This window comes from Hydra vulgaris, chromosome 09 (genome assembly GCF_038396675.1).
Source record: "Hydra vulgaris chromosome 09, alternate assembly HydraT2T_AEP".
Classification (NCBI taxonomy): Eukaryota; Metazoa; Cnidaria; class Hydrozoa; order Anthoathecata; family Hydridae; genus Hydra; species Hydra vulgaris.
The window spans coordinates 16,519,386-16,541,995 of NC_088928.1; the positions used below are offsets into that span (position 1 = coordinate 16,519,386).

At 27.1% G+C, this 22,610-nt stretch overlaps 1 protein-coding gene across 8 annotated transcripts in view; it reads right to left on the bottom strand.

Annotated features, from left to right (window-relative positions):
• Positions 1–21,844, bottom strand: part of LOC100207482 (talin-2) — a 63,319-nt gene extending 41,475 nt beyond the window's left edge. For 4 of the 8 annotated variants that reach the window (XM_065804871.1, XM_065804867.1, XM_065804869.1 and 1 more), the window contains exons 1-18: positions 16,246–16,355; positions 15,566–15,641; positions 15,279–15,379; positions 15,088–15,162; positions 10,472–10,526; positions 10,292–10,383; positions 10,091–10,190; positions 9,252–9,321; positions 9,041–9,167; positions 5,263–5,333; positions 5,128–5,191; positions 4,916–5,020; positions 4,634–4,723; positions 4,490–4,555; positions 2,664–2,765; positions 2,092–2,493; positions 1,574–1,734; positions 1,131–1,284 (exon numbers count right to left, since the gene is read on the bottom strand). In XM_065804871.1, coding sequence (XP_065660943.1) covers positions 1,131–1,284; positions 1,574–1,734; positions 2,092–2,493; positions 2,664–2,765; positions 4,490–4,555; positions 4,634–4,723; positions 4,916–5,020; positions 5,128–5,191; positions 5,263–5,333; positions 9,041–9,167; positions 9,252–9,321; positions 10,091–10,190; positions 10,292–10,383; positions 10,472–10,526; positions 15,088–15,162; positions 15,279–15,379; positions 15,566–15,641; positions 16,246–16,308 — 1,974 coding nt within the window. In that variant the 5' untranslated portion in view covers positions 16,309–16,355. Of the gene's footprint in view, positions 1–1,130; positions 1,285–1,573; positions 1,735–2,091; positions 2,494–2,663; positions 2,766–4,489; positions 4,556–4,633; positions 4,724–4,915; positions 5,021–5,127; positions 5,192–5,262; positions 5,334–9,040; positions 9,168–9,251; positions 9,322–10,090; positions 10,191–10,291; positions 10,384–10,471; positions 10,527–15,087; positions 15,163–15,278; positions 15,380–15,565; positions 15,642–16,245; positions 16,356–21,678 lie in introns of those variants that run through there. The other 4 variants (XM_065804868.1, XM_065804866.1, XM_065804872.1 and 1 more) reach the window with 2 other exon arrangements.
• Positions 21,845–22,610: the final 766 nt, after the last annotated feature.

The window sequence follows — 22,610 nt, forward strand, 5'->3', positions numbered from 1 at the left end:
AAAGGATATTAATGTATAATTCCTTCATTGATTTACTTTTCAATTATTATTTGCGCTTATCCCTATTTAAGTCAGTTGGTGTATGTACACTTGACTGGGACTATCTAAATAAACTATAACTAACATAAATATAATGTAAATAAACAACAATATTAGTTAAAAACATAAAACAACTTTGAATAAAACATTATAAATCAAATAAAATAGTTCTCAATAGAGTATTCAAACCCTCTGCTTAAACTGGCGAAGCTTGAAAATAGAGAATCAGAACATCCCTGCATTACACTAACATATTGATTGAATTAATCTTTTTAAACATATTTAATACTACCCACATATAATACTTATATGCATTATAATCAAAGCAAATTTATGTTTTTATAAAACATCTGTTATAAAATCTTTTTCTTTTGTATCTTTTGTAAAATCTTTTGTATCTTTTGCAAAATCTTTTGTAAAGTTTTATCTTTTATAAAAGATATGTCAGTTTAAAAATAATCATGACAATTGACAAACCAAACATGTTGCTTTATTTTTAATTGTATTTCAAATACTTTTTGAAATTGCTTGAAAAGTTATGCAAATAAACATAATTGTCATGCTGATTGTGTCAAAAAAAAATTACAATTTCTCTTGCAGAAAAAAAATTCTATGGTGATGCCATATACTGAAACTGATAAATTATGCAGTCTGCAGATTGCGGCGTATATCATGAGACTTTGAGAACCAAAAAAAAATGGAGAAGGTGAGCTTCACCTAAAACAACAAGTTTTATTGATACATTTATAATTTTTAATTTTAATCAAAAAAATTCAGCCCAACATTTTCTTAAACATTTTCTGTAATATAAACACAACTTGTCTTGGCACTTAGGGATCCCTTTAAAAAATCAATATTATGTTATGAAACAAAGAAATGAAAAAAATTCACTTGAAGTTTTTTTGACTTTGTTTTGAAAAATTTTAAGTTGGGAAGAAGAATAACTTGAAAAATTTAATTGATTAAAGTGCACAATTTAAAAATTAAAGTATACAAAAATATATATTTATTGATATAGAGGATTATAAATATTATGATTTTCAATTGTGAAAAAGTAAACTAAATAAAAAATAACCTTAATATATATTTACCTTTCCGTCTACCATGTTCAAATTATTTAAAAGGTCAGAAAATGCGCTAGTCAGTTTTTTGGCAGCATCTAATAACGAATGACTATTCATATCATCATCCATTAAAGCAGCTAATAACTTGATTCCATGAACTAAATCTTCAAGGTTGGAAGTTCTAGATAACAAAATTTAAAGAATACAACAAATTGAAGAAAATACTTGCAATATCACAATAGCTAATAGATTTAAATTTAGATTAAAGATTTTTTTATTATAATAAATACAGATACTTGAATACTTTTAGTTTAAGTATATATAATTTTTTAAAGTTCAAGTATTTTAAATTTTTTAAAGTTTAAGTATTTTAAAGTTTAAGTATATATAATTTTTTTAATATTTAAGTATATATAATTGAAAAGAAATTCATTCTTTTCTTTATATATTCACACATATGTTAAACTTACATTGTTGACACTCCAGCTCCTACTGCTGTGTAATTAAATCCCTCTGGATCACCAGAGGTTAAAGATATTATGGCAGCAGTTGCAGCAGACATAGCAGCTAAACGACTTGATATGTTATTTTTTGAGATTTCCATCTGGTTATCTTTCCACTTCAATGATTGCTAGAAAAAAAGAACAAAATAAGAAAAGAAAAAAAAAGAACAAAATCAGAAGGAAAAAAAGAACAAAATAAGAAAAGAAAAAAAAAGAACAAAATCAGAAGGAAAAAAAGAACAAAAGAAGAAGAAAAACAAGGCGAAATTGGTAGTAAAATTTTTATAAATTAATAAAATTTAGTTAACAATTAATTACTTACAATAAATTAATAAGTGAACTACTATTTTACTTTACATTATGCCCCTAGGTGCCGTTATGTTATTACATTACCATTTTTTATCTATGACATATTACAGAGCATAGTGGGCAAAAATTTAAGATATAAGTTAATAATTAATTTTAAGTCTTATATATAGGCTTACAGGGTCATTTCCTAAATCAGGTATTAAATCAGCAGTTTCTGACATATCTTCAATAACAACTCTGATTCTTTCGTGACCATCAGTAACATTTTTCATCAATGCTTTCTGTCCGGCTGTAAAGTTTAACATTTGTGCTTGATGTCCCATAGGTGGTTGATGACCAGTATGTGACATATTGCGGGTACTTAGTGATTGTTCATCTGGCATGCTACGGACTTCATAGGAGCTTGGGCCTTGGCCACCAGCACGAATGACAGCTGGAATAGCCACATTTCCAGATTCAGGTTGTTTTGCCCGATTGGATTGATGCTGCAGAACAGTAGCACGAGAAGGAAGAACTGTGTCCTCTAGCATGACACTACTTTCATCTCCATCACCTTCAAACATGTCATGAGCTCTTCGCTAAAATATATATATATACATTTATAATTTATTTATATCATAATACTTATTTAAACTTATATAAAATTATAATGCTCATTAAAATACAATTCTTAATAAAACTATTTAATATTGAATACATATAATACTAAATTACTAACTTTTATTGGATATTTTAAAATATAAATTACCTTCTTAAGTATTATGTCAATGTAACCAGCAATAAGCTGACTTATTTGTTCACCTTCAGAAGTTTGAACAGAATAATAGCCTTCGGTATAATCTCCAAAATCCTATAATAAGTAAACACTTTTTTTTATGTGCACAAATTTAAAATACAATTTGAAAAACATTATTAAGTAATAAGTACATTTTCCTAGTTTAAGGTTAGTTATGAACATTTTAAAATCCTTAACTATGTAGATATCAAAGGTTTGTAAAACAGAAAGTTATAATTTTATGAAAATAAAATTCAGAATAAAACTGATCCTCATCACCATACAAATGAAGTTTAGTTAAAAACATCACCATACAAATGAAGTTTAGTTAAAAACTTAGCTAAGGCATCAAGATAGAAATATACTTTTGAATTAGAAAAGAAGACCAGGCATATCTTGCCACAATTATCGTAACCTTTATGCAGATTAAACTTGTTTGTTTTTTTCTTCTGTAAAATGTTTTAAAGGGATTACCAAGTGCCAAGACAAGTTATGCTTATTTTGTAAATAAATATTGGAAAATAAGTTTTGAGTTTATCAAAATTACTAAAGCAATTTATTTATTGAGATATTAACAAAAAACATTTGTTGTTTTGCTAATATACTTCCGGTTGAGAGGTTAACGTTAACTCCATAAATCTGCATAGTTTTTTCCTTTGTAAAAATATCTGGTTTGAATTATAAATGTACTCACCATTGAGTTTTTTTAACAATTTACACAATAAAATTAGATTTTATTTTCTCTTCTTGGTTTTCCTCATTAGATTTGGTTTTCCTCATTAGATTGGGTTTTCCCCTTTTATAAAAAGATGTGCTACATTAAACATTTTAGAACAATTTTTATTTTGTTAAAAGTCTCCAGCTTTTAACAAAATAAAAATTGTAAATAAATGAAGGTTATCGCTTTTCTACTTTGTTTTTATTTTTATTTTCACTAAAATATTTTGTTTTCAATTACCGTAAAATCAAACATATTTTCACTATTTCTTATTTAATTAAAAAAAAAAAAAAAGTTTTCAGTTCTAAGATTTTATTAGCAGAACTTGTTTTTCAGTATGATTTTTAAATTTACATATCTTATATTTATAGCACTATATAGCATTAGTTTTGTAAAATAAAAATAAGTTAGACTTATAAAGCATTTACTTATTGATTGTGTTATTTTTTTAAATATTTTTTTTATTCGTTTTTTAAAAGTTTTTATATAAAGGCATTCTTCTACAAAAAAAATTAATTGCAAAAGGGAAAACCCAAACAAAACATTTATAACTCAAGTTTAAGTTAATTGAAAGAACTTTTTTGAATTGATGTCATTTATTAACTACAAAAGTGCATTAATCAGACCAGTATTATTATTATTATTTTTTTTAAATCAAGAAGGAACTTACCGTCAAGAAAAAAAAACAGAACTTGCATTTGAGGAAAAAAAAAAGCATTAAAAATTATAAATTTTTTGCTAATAACTTGATAAATAATTTGTTCTGGAAAGTTTAATTACCATGAAACTTATTTTTTAAGGATTATTTATGATATGAACACAACTTGTCTCGGCACTTGGGGATCCCTTTAAGTAAATAATTGTTTTTCTACAAAAAATTATCTTGACAAACCAAGCAATAATATTTTTTTACAATTTAGTTATAAAAACTTAAAACAGATAAAATTAAAAAAAAATAGGAAAAAACTTAAAACAGATAAAAATTGTGAGGATGAGAAGGAAAATTCTTAATGACAAAAAATTATTAAATTTATAAAAAATTTTCCATCATTGTAAAAAGAAAAATTTCAAAATAACCTACTAAAGTAAAACTATTTGGTGATGCAGCCCATCTACGTACTTGAGTGAGAGGCCATATTTTTAAAACCTAAATAAAACAAACAAACTTTGTTTCATTAAATAAAAAATAAAATAAAATTATAAAAGCATTATCTTTTTAATTTACCTGCTTTGTTTTTTCATCTACACGTAAAACACTCTCTTTATTGACACCAAGTAACCTGGGTACAAGTTTGTTCTTTCCTTTCATTTTTTCCTATAAAAATAAAATCTGATAAAGTCTGTAAAAATAAAAAAGTGTGAGCATTAAAAAAAATCAGATCCTAAAGTCACAATTAACTTGAGTTGGTAACTTATAATTTATCTAAAGTTTTAAACACTTTCTTTTTATAACTTTATATATCAAAATATTTTATAAGTTATTCAATAATTTAATGATAAATTATACCTTAACTAAAAAGAATGTCACACCATATGATTGTAAATTCTGGCATAGCTGAATATACTTATATTTTGAGTTCAGGGCATCCATTCCCATTATATTTTTATGTTCCTTAAATTACACAAATTGTTTCTTTAAATTACAGACAAATAAAATAAAAACTTATAAGACAAGTATTTGTTTATAGAAGAAGCAAAAAAATAAAAATAAAAAAAGACCTCTTTAACTCTTTTTTCGGCTTCTTTTTTCTTTAAATATTCTTTAGGAAGAAAGTCTTTTAAACTAGATTAAACAGATGTGTTTTTTATTAAAATAACAATTATTCATAATTAAGTTGATAAAATTTAACCTACTCAATATAACCAGATTTATAACGACTTTCATCAAAATCACCATGTTGAATTTGAATTTGATATGCAGCAAACTGTATAAAAAGATTTTTAAATTTTTAAAAAAACTTTTAGCATAAAAGCCTTGTTATTTTATTAACTTTATTAACAAACAATTTTCACAAATATTTTTTTCACATTTTCAAAATTTTTCACATCAAGATAAAAATGTAATAGTAATAAATGTAACAGTATAACAAAAGTAAAACCACTTTATTTACTTAGATAACTATGTTTATGGATGCCAATTATGTAGTGTTAATGGTTAATAGCTTTTGCAATTTTAAGGTTAAGAAATTTAGAAAATCCGGTTAAAAAAAGAACATCAAGTTTTTGTTTTTGTCCTGCTATTATATATTAACTGATACAACACTCATACATAAATATTTTTCTGTTACGTACTGACTACAATGAAGATTTTACTTGCTCTAAGTAAAATCTTTATTGATTTACTTTAAGCGAAAAAGACTTAACTACACTCACTGCATGAGATCATGATGAAATCAAACTAAGTATCGTCTCATTCTTTAGTTTATTTTTTATACTTCAAACCTTTCTATTTTTAGCCCCAATACCCTTATTGTCCTCTTACGTTCACCTGAACCATAAATAACCACAAGTACAAAATGAATAAATAAAAAAACTGAAAAAAAGTCTTGTGACAGTGACCCCACAAGACTGTGGGGTCACTGTCACAAGACTGTGAAGTCATTGCTATCAACCCTTTTTTAACCCTATAGCTCAGAAACAAAAAAACAAGTAGTAGTTTTAGGTAGAAATAAGTTATAAGGTATAAAACCAACAAAGATTGTAACAAAGAATCAGAAAAATATTTGCTAAGATTTTTGATAATCACCTTTTGTAAGTTAAATGTAACATGCTGGTTCAGGCAAAAATCGACCAAAGCAGTTGGCATAAGAAAATTTTGTAAAATTTGTTTTTCTGCATGTTCAAAAGTGATTTTTGTAAGGTTATGATCATTTGATAAAACAAGGTTTGTAAAAACCAAGTTCATATTCAAAAGTGATTTTTGTAAGGTTATGATCATTTGATAAAACAAAGTTTGTAAAAACCAAGTTCATATTCAAAAGTGATTTTTGTAAGGTTATGATCATTTGATAAAACAAGGTTTGTAAAAACCAAGTTCAATGTTTATACCAATTTTTCAAGAAAACCCTTCAAATGTATAAATATACTCAAATGATCAAATAACTATGCCAAATTTTTAAATTTTATATATATAAAAATAATGTCAGAGTCAAATATTTGTGATTTAAACAAACCTTTCCCCAATTGAGATTTTAATTTTTACATGGTCACCACATTTTTAATTAATAAACTTTGATTTAATTTTAGTTAAATCAAAGTTAGTTAAAAAAATAAAATGTTTTTGACAAATTAAAATCAATAACACTATTTGTTAAAGAATGTAATTTAGACATATCTATACAAGTGTAGAATGGTTAAAAACATCAAAAACAAGGACTCAGTACAAGTTAAAACCTGGTCAATAGGAATTGTTTAAATTGTAAATGTGTTGCTTATATAAAATTTTAAAATTTGGCACAGTTTCACTATTATAAATGTAATTCATAACTTTAAAAGGTTCTCTTGGAGATTGCCATAAATATTAAGCCTGATTTTTACAGACAAGAAGTACACACCTTAGTAGAACATCATATGACACGTTACAATCTCTGCGAATTAGTAAGAAATTGATTGGATTGCCTCACTTATTATATTTTATCGTTAGAATGACAAGTTAGTGAAAAAGTAAAAGTGTGGTCAAGTGTATTATTAAAAATTAATTTAAAAATTGATTCATTAATGTAAATGTAATAAATAGATTCCTAGATTCCAGGTGATTCTTTGTATTTCTGGATTCTTGATACAAAAAATCTTGTGACCTACTTTTTATCACTCAGATGTTTGATAACTCCCAAGATGTATAGATATTATGGATATTAAAAAAGGGAACATTTTAACTAGTTTACTACAGACTAATGCCTTTTTGTGCAATTTATTTTAACTTCTTTTTGTACAATTTATCTTAACTTAGATTACCCATCATCAATAAAAGTTTTCATAAATGCAGTAGTTTTAGTAACAGTAGTTTTCATAACCACGTTCGAACAACCTAAACGAAACAAGCATTACCTAGATCTTGTGAATTTGGGAGATCTTTTTGAGTCAGTCAGGCAGTGGTAAGTTGTGTACAGCATTCTAACAATTTTCACAATTTTGTAACTATTTTTTATTCTCACCTTTTTGACTTGTTATTCTTTTTTAGTAAGCCAAAAAGTTTCTTCTTGGTTTTTCCTGTTTATTTATTTATTTTTAAACCATCCTTCACTGGATTTATGATTTGAAATTTATTTATAGAATTTACAATGAATAGATTTTTAAGTCTGATGAATGATGAGTAATCGAACACTATTGCTGACTACAAATTTTTTTTTTATTTTGACAAATTGATCTCGGATGTTTAGATGTTTTGGTGATTTAAATATTTCAGGAACTTAAACTAGGAAGAAAAATTTTTATAAAAAGTTTTATATGTAATATTTTTAAATTGTATAAACATTTACTTTTATTATAAAATCTAATTTAAATTAAATTTTATTATCAAGATAAAGTAACTTAAAAAAAAACTTTTAAAAAATAATTGTTTGAAAGATTTTCAGAAAGACACAGAAAATTAGTTTCAAATGTTTAAATTTATCATAGAAAATACATTAAAAAAATCTACTAGTAACATTTTTTTATAAATTTACACAAAACACGTTTATTTTAAACAATCATTATAATAAATTTTTATTTTAGAAAAAATTAACAAGATGAAATTTAAAGACCAAAAGATATTCCTAACACAACAATTTTGCATTGCATTTAAATTAAAACATCTAAACAGCCGTGGTCAAATTTTAAAGAAAAAAAAAAATTAGCGTGGTCAGTTGTGGTCACATTTTGCGATTGCAAGCGTGGTCACCTTGTGCAATTGCACGCAATTCCTGTCCAAGCCTGAGATTTAGAATTTGAATAAAAAAACTTTAAATATTATTAAAAAATAATTAATTTTAAAATTTTCAAGTTTACCTCCCAAAAACTTCAGGATCACTACAGTAAAGTAGAGGATTTATATTTTATTTTTGTTAATAAGTAGACAGCCAATAATACGTCATACACCTTAACTGTTATAATAAAATTGCTAATTATGAGGTAATCATTATTACTTCATAAACCTTGGTCACTATGAAATTACAACAAATTTGTATGTTTTAGTTAAACTGTGCATTTTGTAAATCTCAAATATGTTTTTAATACAAGATTAACTGAAATTTGGCTATTAACCACATTAACAAGTGAAGTATAAATGATGATGGTTCAGAGGGCATATTGTGAAAATTGAACTTGTTTTACTGTGGAACAGCCTCGCCTGTCCGAATTTTTGCTTTGATGCTATATAGTTAAAAAAGGAAAAAAAGAAACTACCACTGGTAGTAACTTATTTATCTAGAGAAAGTTAACAAAGAAACTCATGCTGGGAATGTAAAATCAAAAAAAAATATTTTGAAAGGATATGAGAAGAATGACTTCAAGTTACCTTAAAGTGGATGAATGAAAAAACCATACTATTTAGTAAAAAGTCTAACCAATTTAGTAAAAATTCAGACATTATTACAATGCACATACGAAAACCTTTTGAATTTTATTAAAACTAGTTATAAAACACATAATGAACCTTTATGGCTTCATCAATTGTACAAGGATGTGTTCCATTAAGTATAGCATCTCGAGATTGAACATAAAGCAGATTTATCTCAACTGGATTCTTTATGTTGACACTTTGCTCATACATGTATTTTCGTCTAAATATTAGAAAAAATTTATAAACAGTTGCTTTGCTAAAATCAAAACAATTTTTAATAACTATTAAAAAAAACTTATATTACCTTAAAACTACCATTGAATCATCTTGTACACCGGCTTCACGTAATGTTTTATCATGACCTAGCCAATTTGCTAATAAAAATATCATTTATCTATTATTAATTGCTTTAAAAAATTCAATTAAAAAAGTACAATCAAATAACAGATCAACACCATACTTTTTTGTTTGCTGCAATTACAGAAGTAATAATAAATTTACTTGCTTAAATAATAACTTATAGATAATAAGATATAGTTGTTATTGTTAGAAATAGTTGCTAGTTACCATGTTAATTATCGTTTAATCTAAGTTTGTTGTTAATTACTACTGCATTTAACTACTATTACTGTTTTATTAAGTTAAAACTATTTGCATTTAAGTAATTTCTTACACATAGTGAATCATAATGGGTTGTATATACTAAAAAAGAAAGAAAACGTAAGGACCTAGATAGTACACAATAATGTACTCTGAATGTAAAAAATAGGATCAGAATAAAAATAAGCCAGAAAAAGATTTTAATGAGAAAAGTGCAGGATCAATGTTCCATATCATTTTGTAGAGATGTATCACAATATGGTGATTGTAACAGCAATTGTGATTTTAAGTTCAGCCAACAAAAGCATAAAATTTAACCAAACAACCAACCCTTGAACAAAGTTAATAGTCATGATTTTAAACAACCCTTGAACATAGGTAATAGTCATGATTTTAAACTATTAGGACTATAACTGAGATAACTTGTGTTATTTTTTTATAAATATAATAAGATGGTAAATGAAGATTTTACAGTGCTAAAACTAAAAAAAATGACTTAGCAACGCCAAATGATGAAAATAATATAGGAACAAAAAGTCTTACTTTCATCATCAGTGTGCAACTTTTTTTTCAAAGTTCTCATTTTTTGTTTGTCTCTTTCTTCAACTTTAAGTAAAGTACTAGTTTTTACGGATTTATTATCCTGCAAAAAGTGAAAAAAAAAACAACATAAAAAATAAAATCTTTACAAATGCGTAATAATTGTATTTCTAATATTAATTTTATAAAAAGTTAAAAAAATACCTTTCTTCCGATGGTTCCTGTAGAAAACTCTTCCTTTTTTTCATCTTTACTTTCTTCAATAAACAGTGAATATTCTTCAACATTTGTTATACCTGCGCAATTGTAAAAATATTTGCTGTGAATAAAAACAAAGTTGATAATTTACCAAAAAAATAGGCAGCTGTCTCATAATTGACTCACCAACTTTTTCACATATTGTTTCTAACACAACACCAACAGTTTGGCTGTCGTCAATCTAAAATAAATATTAATATTTTGCTTTAGTTTGTTAAACTGTTATAGTTTTATACCAATAAATTTTCAAATCACGCTGTTTGTGCTGCTGTTTACCTTTTTTTTTTTAAATGTTTTTTGCTTTTTATTTACATTTTTTTTGTTTATTCTTTGGATTTATGTTATCTGAATCAAATAATAATAATTACTATAACTATTATTGTTACTACTTTTATTATTATTAATGTTGATATTAATATTGTTAACAATATTATACATATTTTACTATTGTATTTAAGTAAAATAATTAAGATGGCTGATCAAATTTACAAGCATGCATATTTTTTTGGAAAAGGTTCAACAAGAAAAATTTATTGCAAATATTGTGATAAACAAATTACAGCATGCTTAACTTTCAGATGGATGCAGCATATAAGGGGATGTGAAAAAGCTTCTGATAATGTTAAATTGTGCTTCAAAAAAACAAAAAGAGAAGTTCAGAGTGTTTTAGTTGAAACAAAAGGCAATAAAAATATGGCCTCGCAAATCTCTGAAGATTCAGTTTCTAGGCAATATGGTAAAATAACTATGCTAAATTCATAGTTTGACGCTATAAACTAAGATGACATTGAAAAGATTGGTAAATTATATACAAAGTGTTTTTCCATAAAGGAGTAACTTTTGCATTAGCTGATTCTTCTACTTGGAAGCTGTGATATAGCTGATCATTATGAAACTTTATTGTTACATTTATAAAATTCTTGTCATAATATTATTAAAGTTAATTGATGTAATTTATTAGTCAAGTCATAAGCTATTTTTGTATATAATTATGCCCTCGATAATTTTTGTTTCTGTATAAAAGTTGTAAATAGAATTTAATAAACAGAGTCAAGTAAAAGTAAAGAAAGTTGTCGTATTAACAAGCTATTTTGGCAGTATGGCATCTATGGCAAAAAAGATTTTGGTAAATTTGATGGATCTGGAGATATTGTAGTGTGGCTGAAAAAGATCAAACTGGTGGGAGAGCTGCAAAATATGGGCGATCTTTCATTGATCATTGTTTCTTGAAGGCAGTGAGTTTGTACTGTATGAGCAACTTGGGGAGAACCAAAAAACCGCCACTGCGGACATTGAAAAAGCTCTACTAGATGCATTTGCAGTCGATGGTTTCCAAGCTTACGAGCAGTTCAGAGATCGGAGATGGAATGATGGTGAATCTGTTAATGTGAATTTGGCCAGTTTGCGTCAACTTATGGGTTTGGCTAACATTGAAAGCGAAGAATTATTGCTAAGAGCATTCATAACTGGATTGCCGGGTGAAATTTCAAAACAGCTACGAGCACAAGTAAAAATATTTGGGATCAGTTTACAGGATGCATTAAACCATGCACGAGTACTCATGACGGAAAAAACAAAAGAAGAGTATGTTTCAACAACAATCTCTGGTTTCTATAAAAATGTTTAAAAACCATCCACTACTGATTTTAACTGCTACAATTGTGGCAAGCCTGAACATGTTGTCCGAGTCTGTTTTTCAAAGAAACAAATTGTTAGTGATGGAATAAAATGCTTTAGATGTGGAAAATCTGGACACATTGCAAGATTTTATTTGTTGCATCAGGGAAACTCAAATGGGGAATCGCGAGCGCCAGCTGTTTCCCTAAACAACTAATGGCGCTTCCAATATGCACTGTGCAGATGAACACCTTTGCAGGAAAAGCACTGGTTGACAGTGGATGTACTCGAACTATTATTTCAAATAACATCGCTTAGAAAGCTGGTGTTCATATCAGAAGAAATGAACTAATGGTGTTGGCTGTTAATGGAGAATTTGTGAAAACGGAGGGAGAAGCTACAGTTAATTGATCATTGAAGGAAAAAAACTCAAAACATCAGTAATGATTCTGAAAAGTTTTGTCAACAGTATTGATGCTATTATTGGTATGGATGTCATTAATCGCTATAGAGGAGTGCATTTGTACAATGGAAAAATTGAATTTAGTTTTGTTTCATTCATGCAGAGAAACAAGCTGTTGGTATAAAGGACAAGGATTTTGATGCTTATTTTGATGGTACAAAGTGGACTGCTAAATATAAATGGAAACAAGGTCAATCACAACTGAGAAATTCTGTCGCGCAGTACAAGGTAAAACCCCAGTTGTTACATCAATTTAATGACAAGATAAACTTATGGGTAAAAAATAGCTGGTTGAAACCATGCAGCATAGAAGAAAAAAGTACAAAAGGGATTGTCCCGTTAATGGCTGTTGAGCAGGAAAATAAAAGAAAGATACGACCTGTTCTGGACTTTTGCAAACTGAATCAGTATGTTAATTCACATAATGCCTCAAGTGACGCATGTGATGAAAAAGTTAGAAAACGGAGAACTGTTGGTGACAAGTTTGCAACGTTTGATCTTAGATGCGCCTATATGCAAATACACATCGATCCGAGTTTGTGGGAGCATCAGAAGGTAGTCTACAAAGAAGAAAAATACTATCTTACAAGTCTTGGTTTTGGGTTAAATTCTGCCCCAAAAATAATGTCTTCAGTCTTAGACAATGTGTTGAATCTCAATGCAGGTATTAGTGAAGCAACTGACCACTACATTGACAACATTATTGTTAATTTGGAAAAGACATCAGTTGAAAAGGTCGTAAATCATTTAGCGTGTTATGGATTGGTAAAAAAAGAGCCGGTGCAATGTGATACTGCACAAGTGTTGGGTTTGCAACTGTTTAGAAATTAAAAAAAAGGAGCTTTGTTGGAAACGTGGAAACATCATTCCAAAGTCACAAGATATCAAAACTGAAAAAGTAACACGACGGAAACTTTTTTCAATATGTGGACACTTATTAGGTCACTATCCTGTTGAAGAATGGCTTAGAATTGCCTGCAGTTTTATAAAACGTCATAGTCAAGGAGATGCTTGGGATGATCTAATCGGAGATCAAGCTCAGTCATGGTTGATCAAAATATTGCGCTGATTAGAAGTTTGTGATTCTGTGAGAGAGAAATGGAATGCTAAAGGGATTAAAAACGGAGCAACATGGTGGTGTGATGCAAGCAGCATGGCAATGGGGGTTGCTATGGAATACGATGACGTAATAACTGAGGATGCAGCCTGGCTTCGAAGTTTAAATGATGTCATGCATATTAATATTGCTGAATTAGATGCTGTGGTGTGTGGATAAACCTAGCTATTAAGTTGGATATAAAGATTTTGTCAGTATTCACTGATTCAGTTACAGTTCATGGATGGTTAAAAAGTATGCTGACTGAAAGTCACAGAATTCGATCAAATGCATTATCAGAAAGGCTTATTAAAAGAAGACTTTCTCTATTGCAAGACTTAATAAAAGAATATAACATAAACATCATGTTGAAATGGGTTCTGTCCTCCAAAAACAAAGCTGACTTGTTGACAAGAATTCCAAAGACTTGGATAAATGAGCTTTCACGAAGAAATACTAAAGAACTATGTGGAGTAAATATTGCTGAAGAAATTCGTAATTGTCACTCAAAGCATCATTTTGGTGTTAATTGGACAATGTTTACAGTGCAACAAAGACTTCTGCACGTATTAACAAAAGACGTTGAAGAATGTGTTCGCAAATGTTGTCAATGTAATTCAATTGATCCAGCGCCAATAAAATAGGAAAATGGAGTGCTAGATGTACCAGACACAAGGTATCGAAATGCTTGTGATGTGACTCACTATAAAGGGTCGCCATATTTAACAATGATTGACTGTGGACCAAGTCGGTTTGCAATTTGGAGAAAGTTGCCTCGCGAAGATACCAAAAATGTAGTAAGTCAATTGGAATCCGTATTTAGGGAGCATGGCCCACCACAAAAACTGTTGATGGATAATGGAGCGATGCTTAAATCCAGTGAACTTTCAAACATGAGAAAAATGGTGTGTAAAAAAGAAGTATAGATATGCCTATTAGGTCTGATATGTTTATCTATTTCACATATAATCAAAAGAATTTTCTGCTGATTTAAAAACTCATTTTAGACTCATTATTCATGTATTGGATGGATGGTTAGATTGCTAATAATGTTTAAGAACAAAAAACCAAATAAATGTCAAGTTACAAAAATAAGCTTCAACAACATGCAAGACTCAATCAAATATATCACAACAGAACTGCTATAACATTGTTGCTATAACAACTGAATGACTTTTATCATAGCAGAAAATGTTTGTAACTTTTATAGTTGCTACTTTTTGAAAGTTTATTAAAAAACAAGTTATTTCAATATTTATTTATTATTGGTTATAAATGAGTTTTCAATAGACCCCATTTTAACTTTCCTTTAAAAGTTTAAGCTCTAGCCTAATACAAATATAAAAATATAAAAACTGAAATATATACAAATTAATTTGTTCAACTAGATAAAAGAATATTAACTGATTCAAAACCTATTGGATTTAAAAAAGTGTTAGCTACGAAAGTGATATTTGAACCAAGGAGTTTGTTTTTATTGGTATATTTAATTTTTGTTAAACCATTCAAAATTTAGAGGAAAAAATTACTAGCGTTATTAAATTTAAAGTTTAAACAAAATTTTACCATGACTGTTTTGACAGATCCATCCAACATTTTGACTTTTAAATATCTGTGCTTATCTCGATAAATGAGTTCAGTCTAAAGAAATGATTAGATTAAAAACTTTATCAAAAAAACGTGTATCTCAGAAAGTCAGTAAACTTTTTTCAACTAAAATTTTATTTTCAAAATATTTGAAATATATTTATATATACCCCATTAACTATTCCATAAAATTCAAGAGTCCTATCATTTTCAAGCCATTGACTTTTTAAAATATCGTTTTGGTCAATATAAAAGATTCCATAGTTCTGATCTGTTTTAAAAAAAATCATTTAATAGAAAAACACAGAAAAACAAGTATGGACAATTACTTGACTGTTTAAAAACTTTTTTAAAACAAAAAATTCATAAACATTTATAAATAAAAAAAAGAAAAAAAAAGGGCTTAAATCATTAATAAAATAAAAAGTAAAAACTGTTAAATTCAAGAGGGTTTTACTTGGTTTTGGAGCAGCTTCAGGTATTTTTTGCCGTGTTAAATTGATGACTTCTTGAATAGTCGAAGATGGTTCAAACTAAAAACATTTATAAAATTTTATTTGAGAAAAAAAAAAAAATTTAATTTTGAAAAACAAAAATTATGTTCCAAAAATTCAGTAGAAAGTTTTTTTAATCTTATTTTCAAAATTTACTACATAATAAACGATTCTAAAAAATAATATTTTAGCACTAGTTACATTTAAAGTATAGAAAATGATACGAGAGTTTTTCATGTTAAATGATATCTTGAACAGATATAATTATAACAGATAATAATCAAAAAATCATCAGCAGCAGCATCATTATACTCCATGTCATCATCATCGTTAACATTATTTTAGCATCAGTGTTTTTGTAATTATTTTTGCGCCAACTAAACTCAGAAAGGTTTTTTCCATTGACATTGAAAAAAATCTTAATTCACCTTTGATTTTGATTTAAAAGTCAATTTTCAAAAAAAGTTTGTCACATTGTCATTGTACAATGATTAAAAATATCACTTATAACTTTCTTGACAAAAAAAAAAGCCATAACTAATAATTGTTATTTGCAAAAACAGACAAATATTTTAGAGAAAAAAATGATAATTTATTGTAAATAAATATGATAATTTATTGCAACAAAAAATTATTAAATTACCTGGAATGTTTTGACAATTTCTAATGCCTCAAGGTTTACTTTGATAACAATAAGATTAGACATTTTGTTTTTAGTTGTTCAATCAATTTACATTCTAATAAAACAAAATTATCATAGCAATGTTTAATTAAATAAAAACTTATTATGGATGTAACTATTTTTTGAATTAATTTTTATAAACAATATTTCAAGGGAGTATAGATACCCTCATTATCAAGTGTAATATATATACATAATAGAAGTTTTTATTTAACTATATATGAAGGGCTTATTGTAAAACAATGACAAGCCACACTTTTTTCAAAAATGAGTTATTATCATTTTTATAATCATAAATAATATACGCAATTTTTATTTTTATTTTTTTGTCCAATATATAATATCCATTAGTATTTTTATGATGTATAAATTTGAGAGAATAATAGGTAAGCACTGATTTTATAGATTTAAATAAAACTTAAACGTCATTTTTCTCAAATATTTGTTTTTGTGGCTTTTCATTGTTTCACAACAAGCCCTTCATATATTAAACTCTTAAAAGATGTCTTTTAAAAATTCTTAACAATGTTTAAATATTTAACAAAGAAATTCTTGATATTACTCAGTAGCTATATACAATACATATAAACTAATTTGTTAAAAAACTCAAAACCAAAACTAATGTATTGCAATCAAACAATATATATATATATATATATATATATATATATATATATATATATATATATATATATATATATATATATATATATATATATATATATATATATATATATATATATAAACAAAGTATATTTAAATACACAAGGACATTGATATATATATATAGGCTTTGACTGGAGCAAATGAGTGTGAGAGCAGAGAAATGCTCCCCTAAAATGAACATGGAATGGCCATGCAAGCTCCTTTAAACATTTTTTTACAAGAGCTTTCAGTTTTTTTGTGTGAGTTTGACTGACAAATAGGTAGAACATGGGAGGAGTGCTGCTATGTCAACTGATAAATAGTTAAAACATGCAAGGAGTGCTGCTACATCGACTGAAGGTCTTGGTTCGGGCGGGCAGGCAGTTTAATACTTAATTTTAAATATTTTCTGGCCTTCTAAATTAACTTTTTTTTTAAACATAAAGGTTACATTTTATAGTATATAAGTTTATACATATATATATATATATATATATATATATATATATATATATATATATATATATATATATATATATATATATATATATACACTTTTGCATGCATGTATGTATGTATACATACATACATACATCCATCCATACATACATACATACATACATACATACATACATACATACATACATACATACATACATACATACATACATACATACATACATTCATACATACATATAGACAGCTTAGGCCAAAAGTTTGGATCACCCTTGCATTTTGGGCGTTTTAGCCATTTTCGGCGGTTATAGACTATGCCGCAATGACTAACTTGCACTAATTAGTGTCAGTTGTTAAAATATAGAAGACAAGCTACAGAATGAGCGTTGTTTCCTATCTTACGCTTAAATACAAAGATATTTATAGCTTATACAATCAATGTACCATTGATTTCAGTATCAGCTGTTGTTCATTATGAGAGACACACACCCAATCATGTGTAAAGCTCTAAATTTCTTATGCAGTGTTTGACTTGTTTACATTCTTAGATTGATTCACGTGCATGTGTAGAGATCTGCTAACACGCATTACAGGTTAGAAATTTCTATTTTTGGACTCTAAATACGACTTTATTGACATAATCCATATTTTGGAATCATTTCAAACAGGTAGAAATTATAAATTATATTTTAGAAGGAGTAAAGGTTGATTTTTATGTTCAATTTACCTTGTTTTACTTAGTAGTTAATTAAATATTAGTAAATATTAGCAATTCACGATTTTGTTCTGGGTGTGTTTGCAGATATTCCGACCTATAATCTTCTAATGGCACGTGGAAAGGAGTTATCAGTCGCGAAATGTGCGCAGACTATGGTGCTCCACCAGCAAATTTCAGCCATTCTGGGGGTGTCCCGATCGGCAGTCATCAAAGGGATTGCTAGAGCAACAGAGTTGGGTACACTGGATTTACGCAAAAGATCTGGAAGACCATGTGTAACTTCATTATCAGCTGATCGTCTCATCCGAAGGACCTGTATTGCTCATCCCACGTGGTCCTCCTCAGCTATATCATCATCCATGTCGGACCCACCAAGTTCCCGAACAATCAGGAGGCGATTGGTAAACGATTTCAATCTCCGGTGCTATCGTGCTGCAAAAAAAGCCAAGTTGACCGCTAAAAACATCAAAGACCGATTGGCCTTCTGAAGGAAGTACCGGCACTGGGTGGCAGAAAACTGGAGGAACGTGATGTTTTCGGATGAAGCTACCTTCACTCAGTTTCAATCAAAGTCATGTCGTGTTAGGAGACTACCAAATCAACGTTTCAATGCCAGATATGTAACACCAACGGTAAAGAAGTCACCTACGGTCATGGTTTTCCATTTCCAGTTTCACGTTGATGTCTTGAGTGGTATTCCGTGCCAATCTCAGGCAGTTGAACATACTATTAGACATCTCAGCAACAACTATGAAAGTTTTCGGACACAAACATGATTTTGCAATGTCACAAATCTCGAACAGAAATACCAAAAATTGACTCTAAATCTGACTTCTTGAGCCATAACAAATAGCAAATAACTAAAACAATTTGCTGTTATGTGTTGCCTACTACACTCTGACTATTTCCCCTTCAACAACAGCTTGCAGTTTTAAATTTAATGTAACAAATTGTCAAGTAATGGAACATAGCATTAAACCACGTGTATTTACATTATACAATTATACAGTAATTTTAATTCCCAAAGTTGTGGATCCAAGACACACTTCCATTTTATTTCAAAAGGAGTTTTTTTCATAAGTAGACTGTAATGCAACATTTTAGTAATGGTTCACAGCCCCAACTTAACCTTTACATCATAATGTCTATATATATATATGTGTGTGTATATATATATATATATATATATATATATATATATATATATATATATATATATATATATATATATATATATATATATATATATAGATGTATATATATATGTATATATATATATATATATATATACATATATATATATATATATATATATATATATATATATATATATATATAACCTACTGATGGAGAAACAGTGTAGAAAGAAAAAATTAGATAAGTGTTTTTACTAATTTATTTATTATTGCTCTGTTCTTTAAGAACATTGATCACCCTGTTTGTAGAATACACCAACGTAATTTATATATATATATATATATATATATATATATATATATATATATATATATATATATATATATATACATATATATATATATATATATATATATATATATATATATATATATATATATATATATATATACATACATACAAAAACAACAATAAAGGGCAATATATTTACCAGAAACATCAATGTTTTACATAAGCATGATATAAATTACAAAAAAATATTATGTACAGTCTGTATGGACGGTTCACTCTCATACAGTATAGCCTGGCTAAATCATAAGAGCGAATATGAGCATAATAAAACAAAAAAAACAATTAATACACACACAGAAGGTTGCTATTAGTCAATATTGATATTTTTATCATATCTCATATATTTTCTATGGTGATAAATCTTTTATCACCAATGATACAATTGTTGTTTCTATTTTTCTTGAAATAACAAGTAGTATTTAGTAGTATTAGTTTTGAGGACATCTTTTTTAATATTGTAAAAACAGATTGTTTTTAGTTTACTTCAAAGTTGATTCCAGTCCATTAATGCAGAGTATTTAAAATGTTTACCGTAAAATTTAAAAGTGCACCTCTACAAAAATTTCTTGTAAATTGACAGCCAATTGCATTGCGTAGAGTAAACCATTTATTAAATATAGGAGGTAGCTTTTTGTTAAAGCAGCTGTGAATAAATAAACAATTTTAAATATTGATTTTATCATATACTTTGAAAATTTGTAATGAATTAAAAGATATTAATGCATGCGAATTTTTTGGTAGAGATTCAGCAATCCTTATTGCTTTTTTCTGCATGATAATTAGGCAATTTACAATACTTATATTTTTACTCTATGATAGAAAGCAATAATGGCAAGTCCACTCTAGGTATTTGTCTATACCCAAGTATATTATACCCAAGTAGTTTACAAATTTTTTGCACTTAAGTTTTTTCTAATTTAACTTAATTTTAATCTGCTGATCTAATTTTTTGTTACAACTTTTAAATAATATTGAATCAGTTTTTATGGAGTTAAGGGAAGTTGTGTTGGCATTGAGCTAATTGCATATTTTTTAAAGTCATAGTTAACATACTTGTTGATTTTTTTTATAGACTTGTTATAAGAGAAAAATGACTGCGTCATCTGCAAAGTATTGGATTCTACAAAATTTATAAGCTTTAAACATGTCGTTTATATAAATAGGAAACATCAAAGGACCAAAGACAAATCCTTGAGGAACGCATATTTTGATATCATGTAAGTTTGAGCTCACCCCATTAAGTTACACAACAATGTCAACATCTACAGTGTCAAATCCCTTTTAAAGGTCATTAAAAATACCACATCCAAACATTCCTTCACCAAGATAATTTTTAATTGTTTCTGTTAGTCATAGTAAAGCAAGTGATATAGAGCATTTTGTCTGAAAACCAAAGTGTAATTCAAAAAACAGTTTATTTTCATTGAAGAATTCATTTAAGCGGTTAAACATTAGTCTTTCAAGAACTATATCAATATTGGAGAGGAGGGAAATTAGTCAATAGATTGATATTAATAGTTTTAAACCAGTTTTAAAGACAGGCATAACTTTGGCATTTTTAAAGTGTTCTGGGAAAATACCATTTGAAAATGAGATAATAAAAGCATTAGGAAGGATACTTGAAAGTTCCGTTTTTAATAGTTTTAGAATACATACATATACATATATATACACACACATGTGTGTGAGTGCATGTGTGTGAAACAAAATGAAAGTTATTTGCAATCATCTGCATTATAAGTTAAATATTGTATATAAAATATATACATTTAATTTTTGATTTGAATATGATTATTCAGTTGCGCTTAAACAACATTTATACGTCTAAAAAATATTTACAGAAGAGGTTTTTTTATTCAGATATTAAGACAACTCTTGATAGAGATAAACAAGCAATTATCTATCTTAATGAAAAATATCATACAATAGCAAATATAATACTATACGTTATTAGTATGGAAGTTAATAGTTTTATAAATATTGGTACTATTTTCTATCGCACATGCTGGAAATCTGGCAATCGGGAAATAAGGATCAGAAGATCAAGGATTTCAATGAATACCATGAAATAAAATAAAAAAACAAACCTGTTCATCTTTGTGAAGTTCAACCTGAATTTCCAAATAAAATTTATAAAAAATTAAATTAAAATAAAAAACGAAACTATTAAATATACAATTTCAGAAAACTTTGAAGCGAAAAATGTTTATCTATAATTGAATTGTAGCAGGAAAGTAGCGACTCTCCCTTCTAGACTGATTTATTCATAATGGCTACCAGTGCAGCGCATTGCATAAATTAGAAATCTTCAGAGGGCGTTTCACGGAAAAATGCAAATTGTAATCACGCTCCGTTTAATTCCTTGTTAAATGTTAAATTCCTTTTATTTTTCTTTTGGCATTATCTTTACGGAGTTTCATCATGAAAAGCTTTTAACTTTGCCATAAAAACAAATTTAATTTGTTTTTTATATAATGTAACCTTATATATATATATATATATATATATATATATATATATATATATATATATATATATATATATATATATACATATATATATATATATATGTATATATATATATATATATATATATATATATATATATATATATATATATATATATATATATATATGTTACCTTATATATATATATATATATATATATATATATATATATATATATATATATATATATATATATATATATATATATAGCTGAATCAGTTGAATTTAAGCTTTTTTATTATTATATTGTTGTAAATATATAATAATAAAAGTTAATACGTAAACTTGTTTTTTAATTTTATGAAACTGCGTTTATAACTGATACGAACCGTTTTAAGTTTCGACAACGACATTAGTAAAAATTGAATCTTTAAATGGAATAAGTAACCAATTGTCGCTCAATCTTTTTTGTAACTGTTCCATTGAAAAAGGCGCAATAAAAATAAGTGAAATTTCTTATTTAGGAGTGGAAACGGGTCATGTTAAAACTCAGCCTAGATTTTTTTTTCTA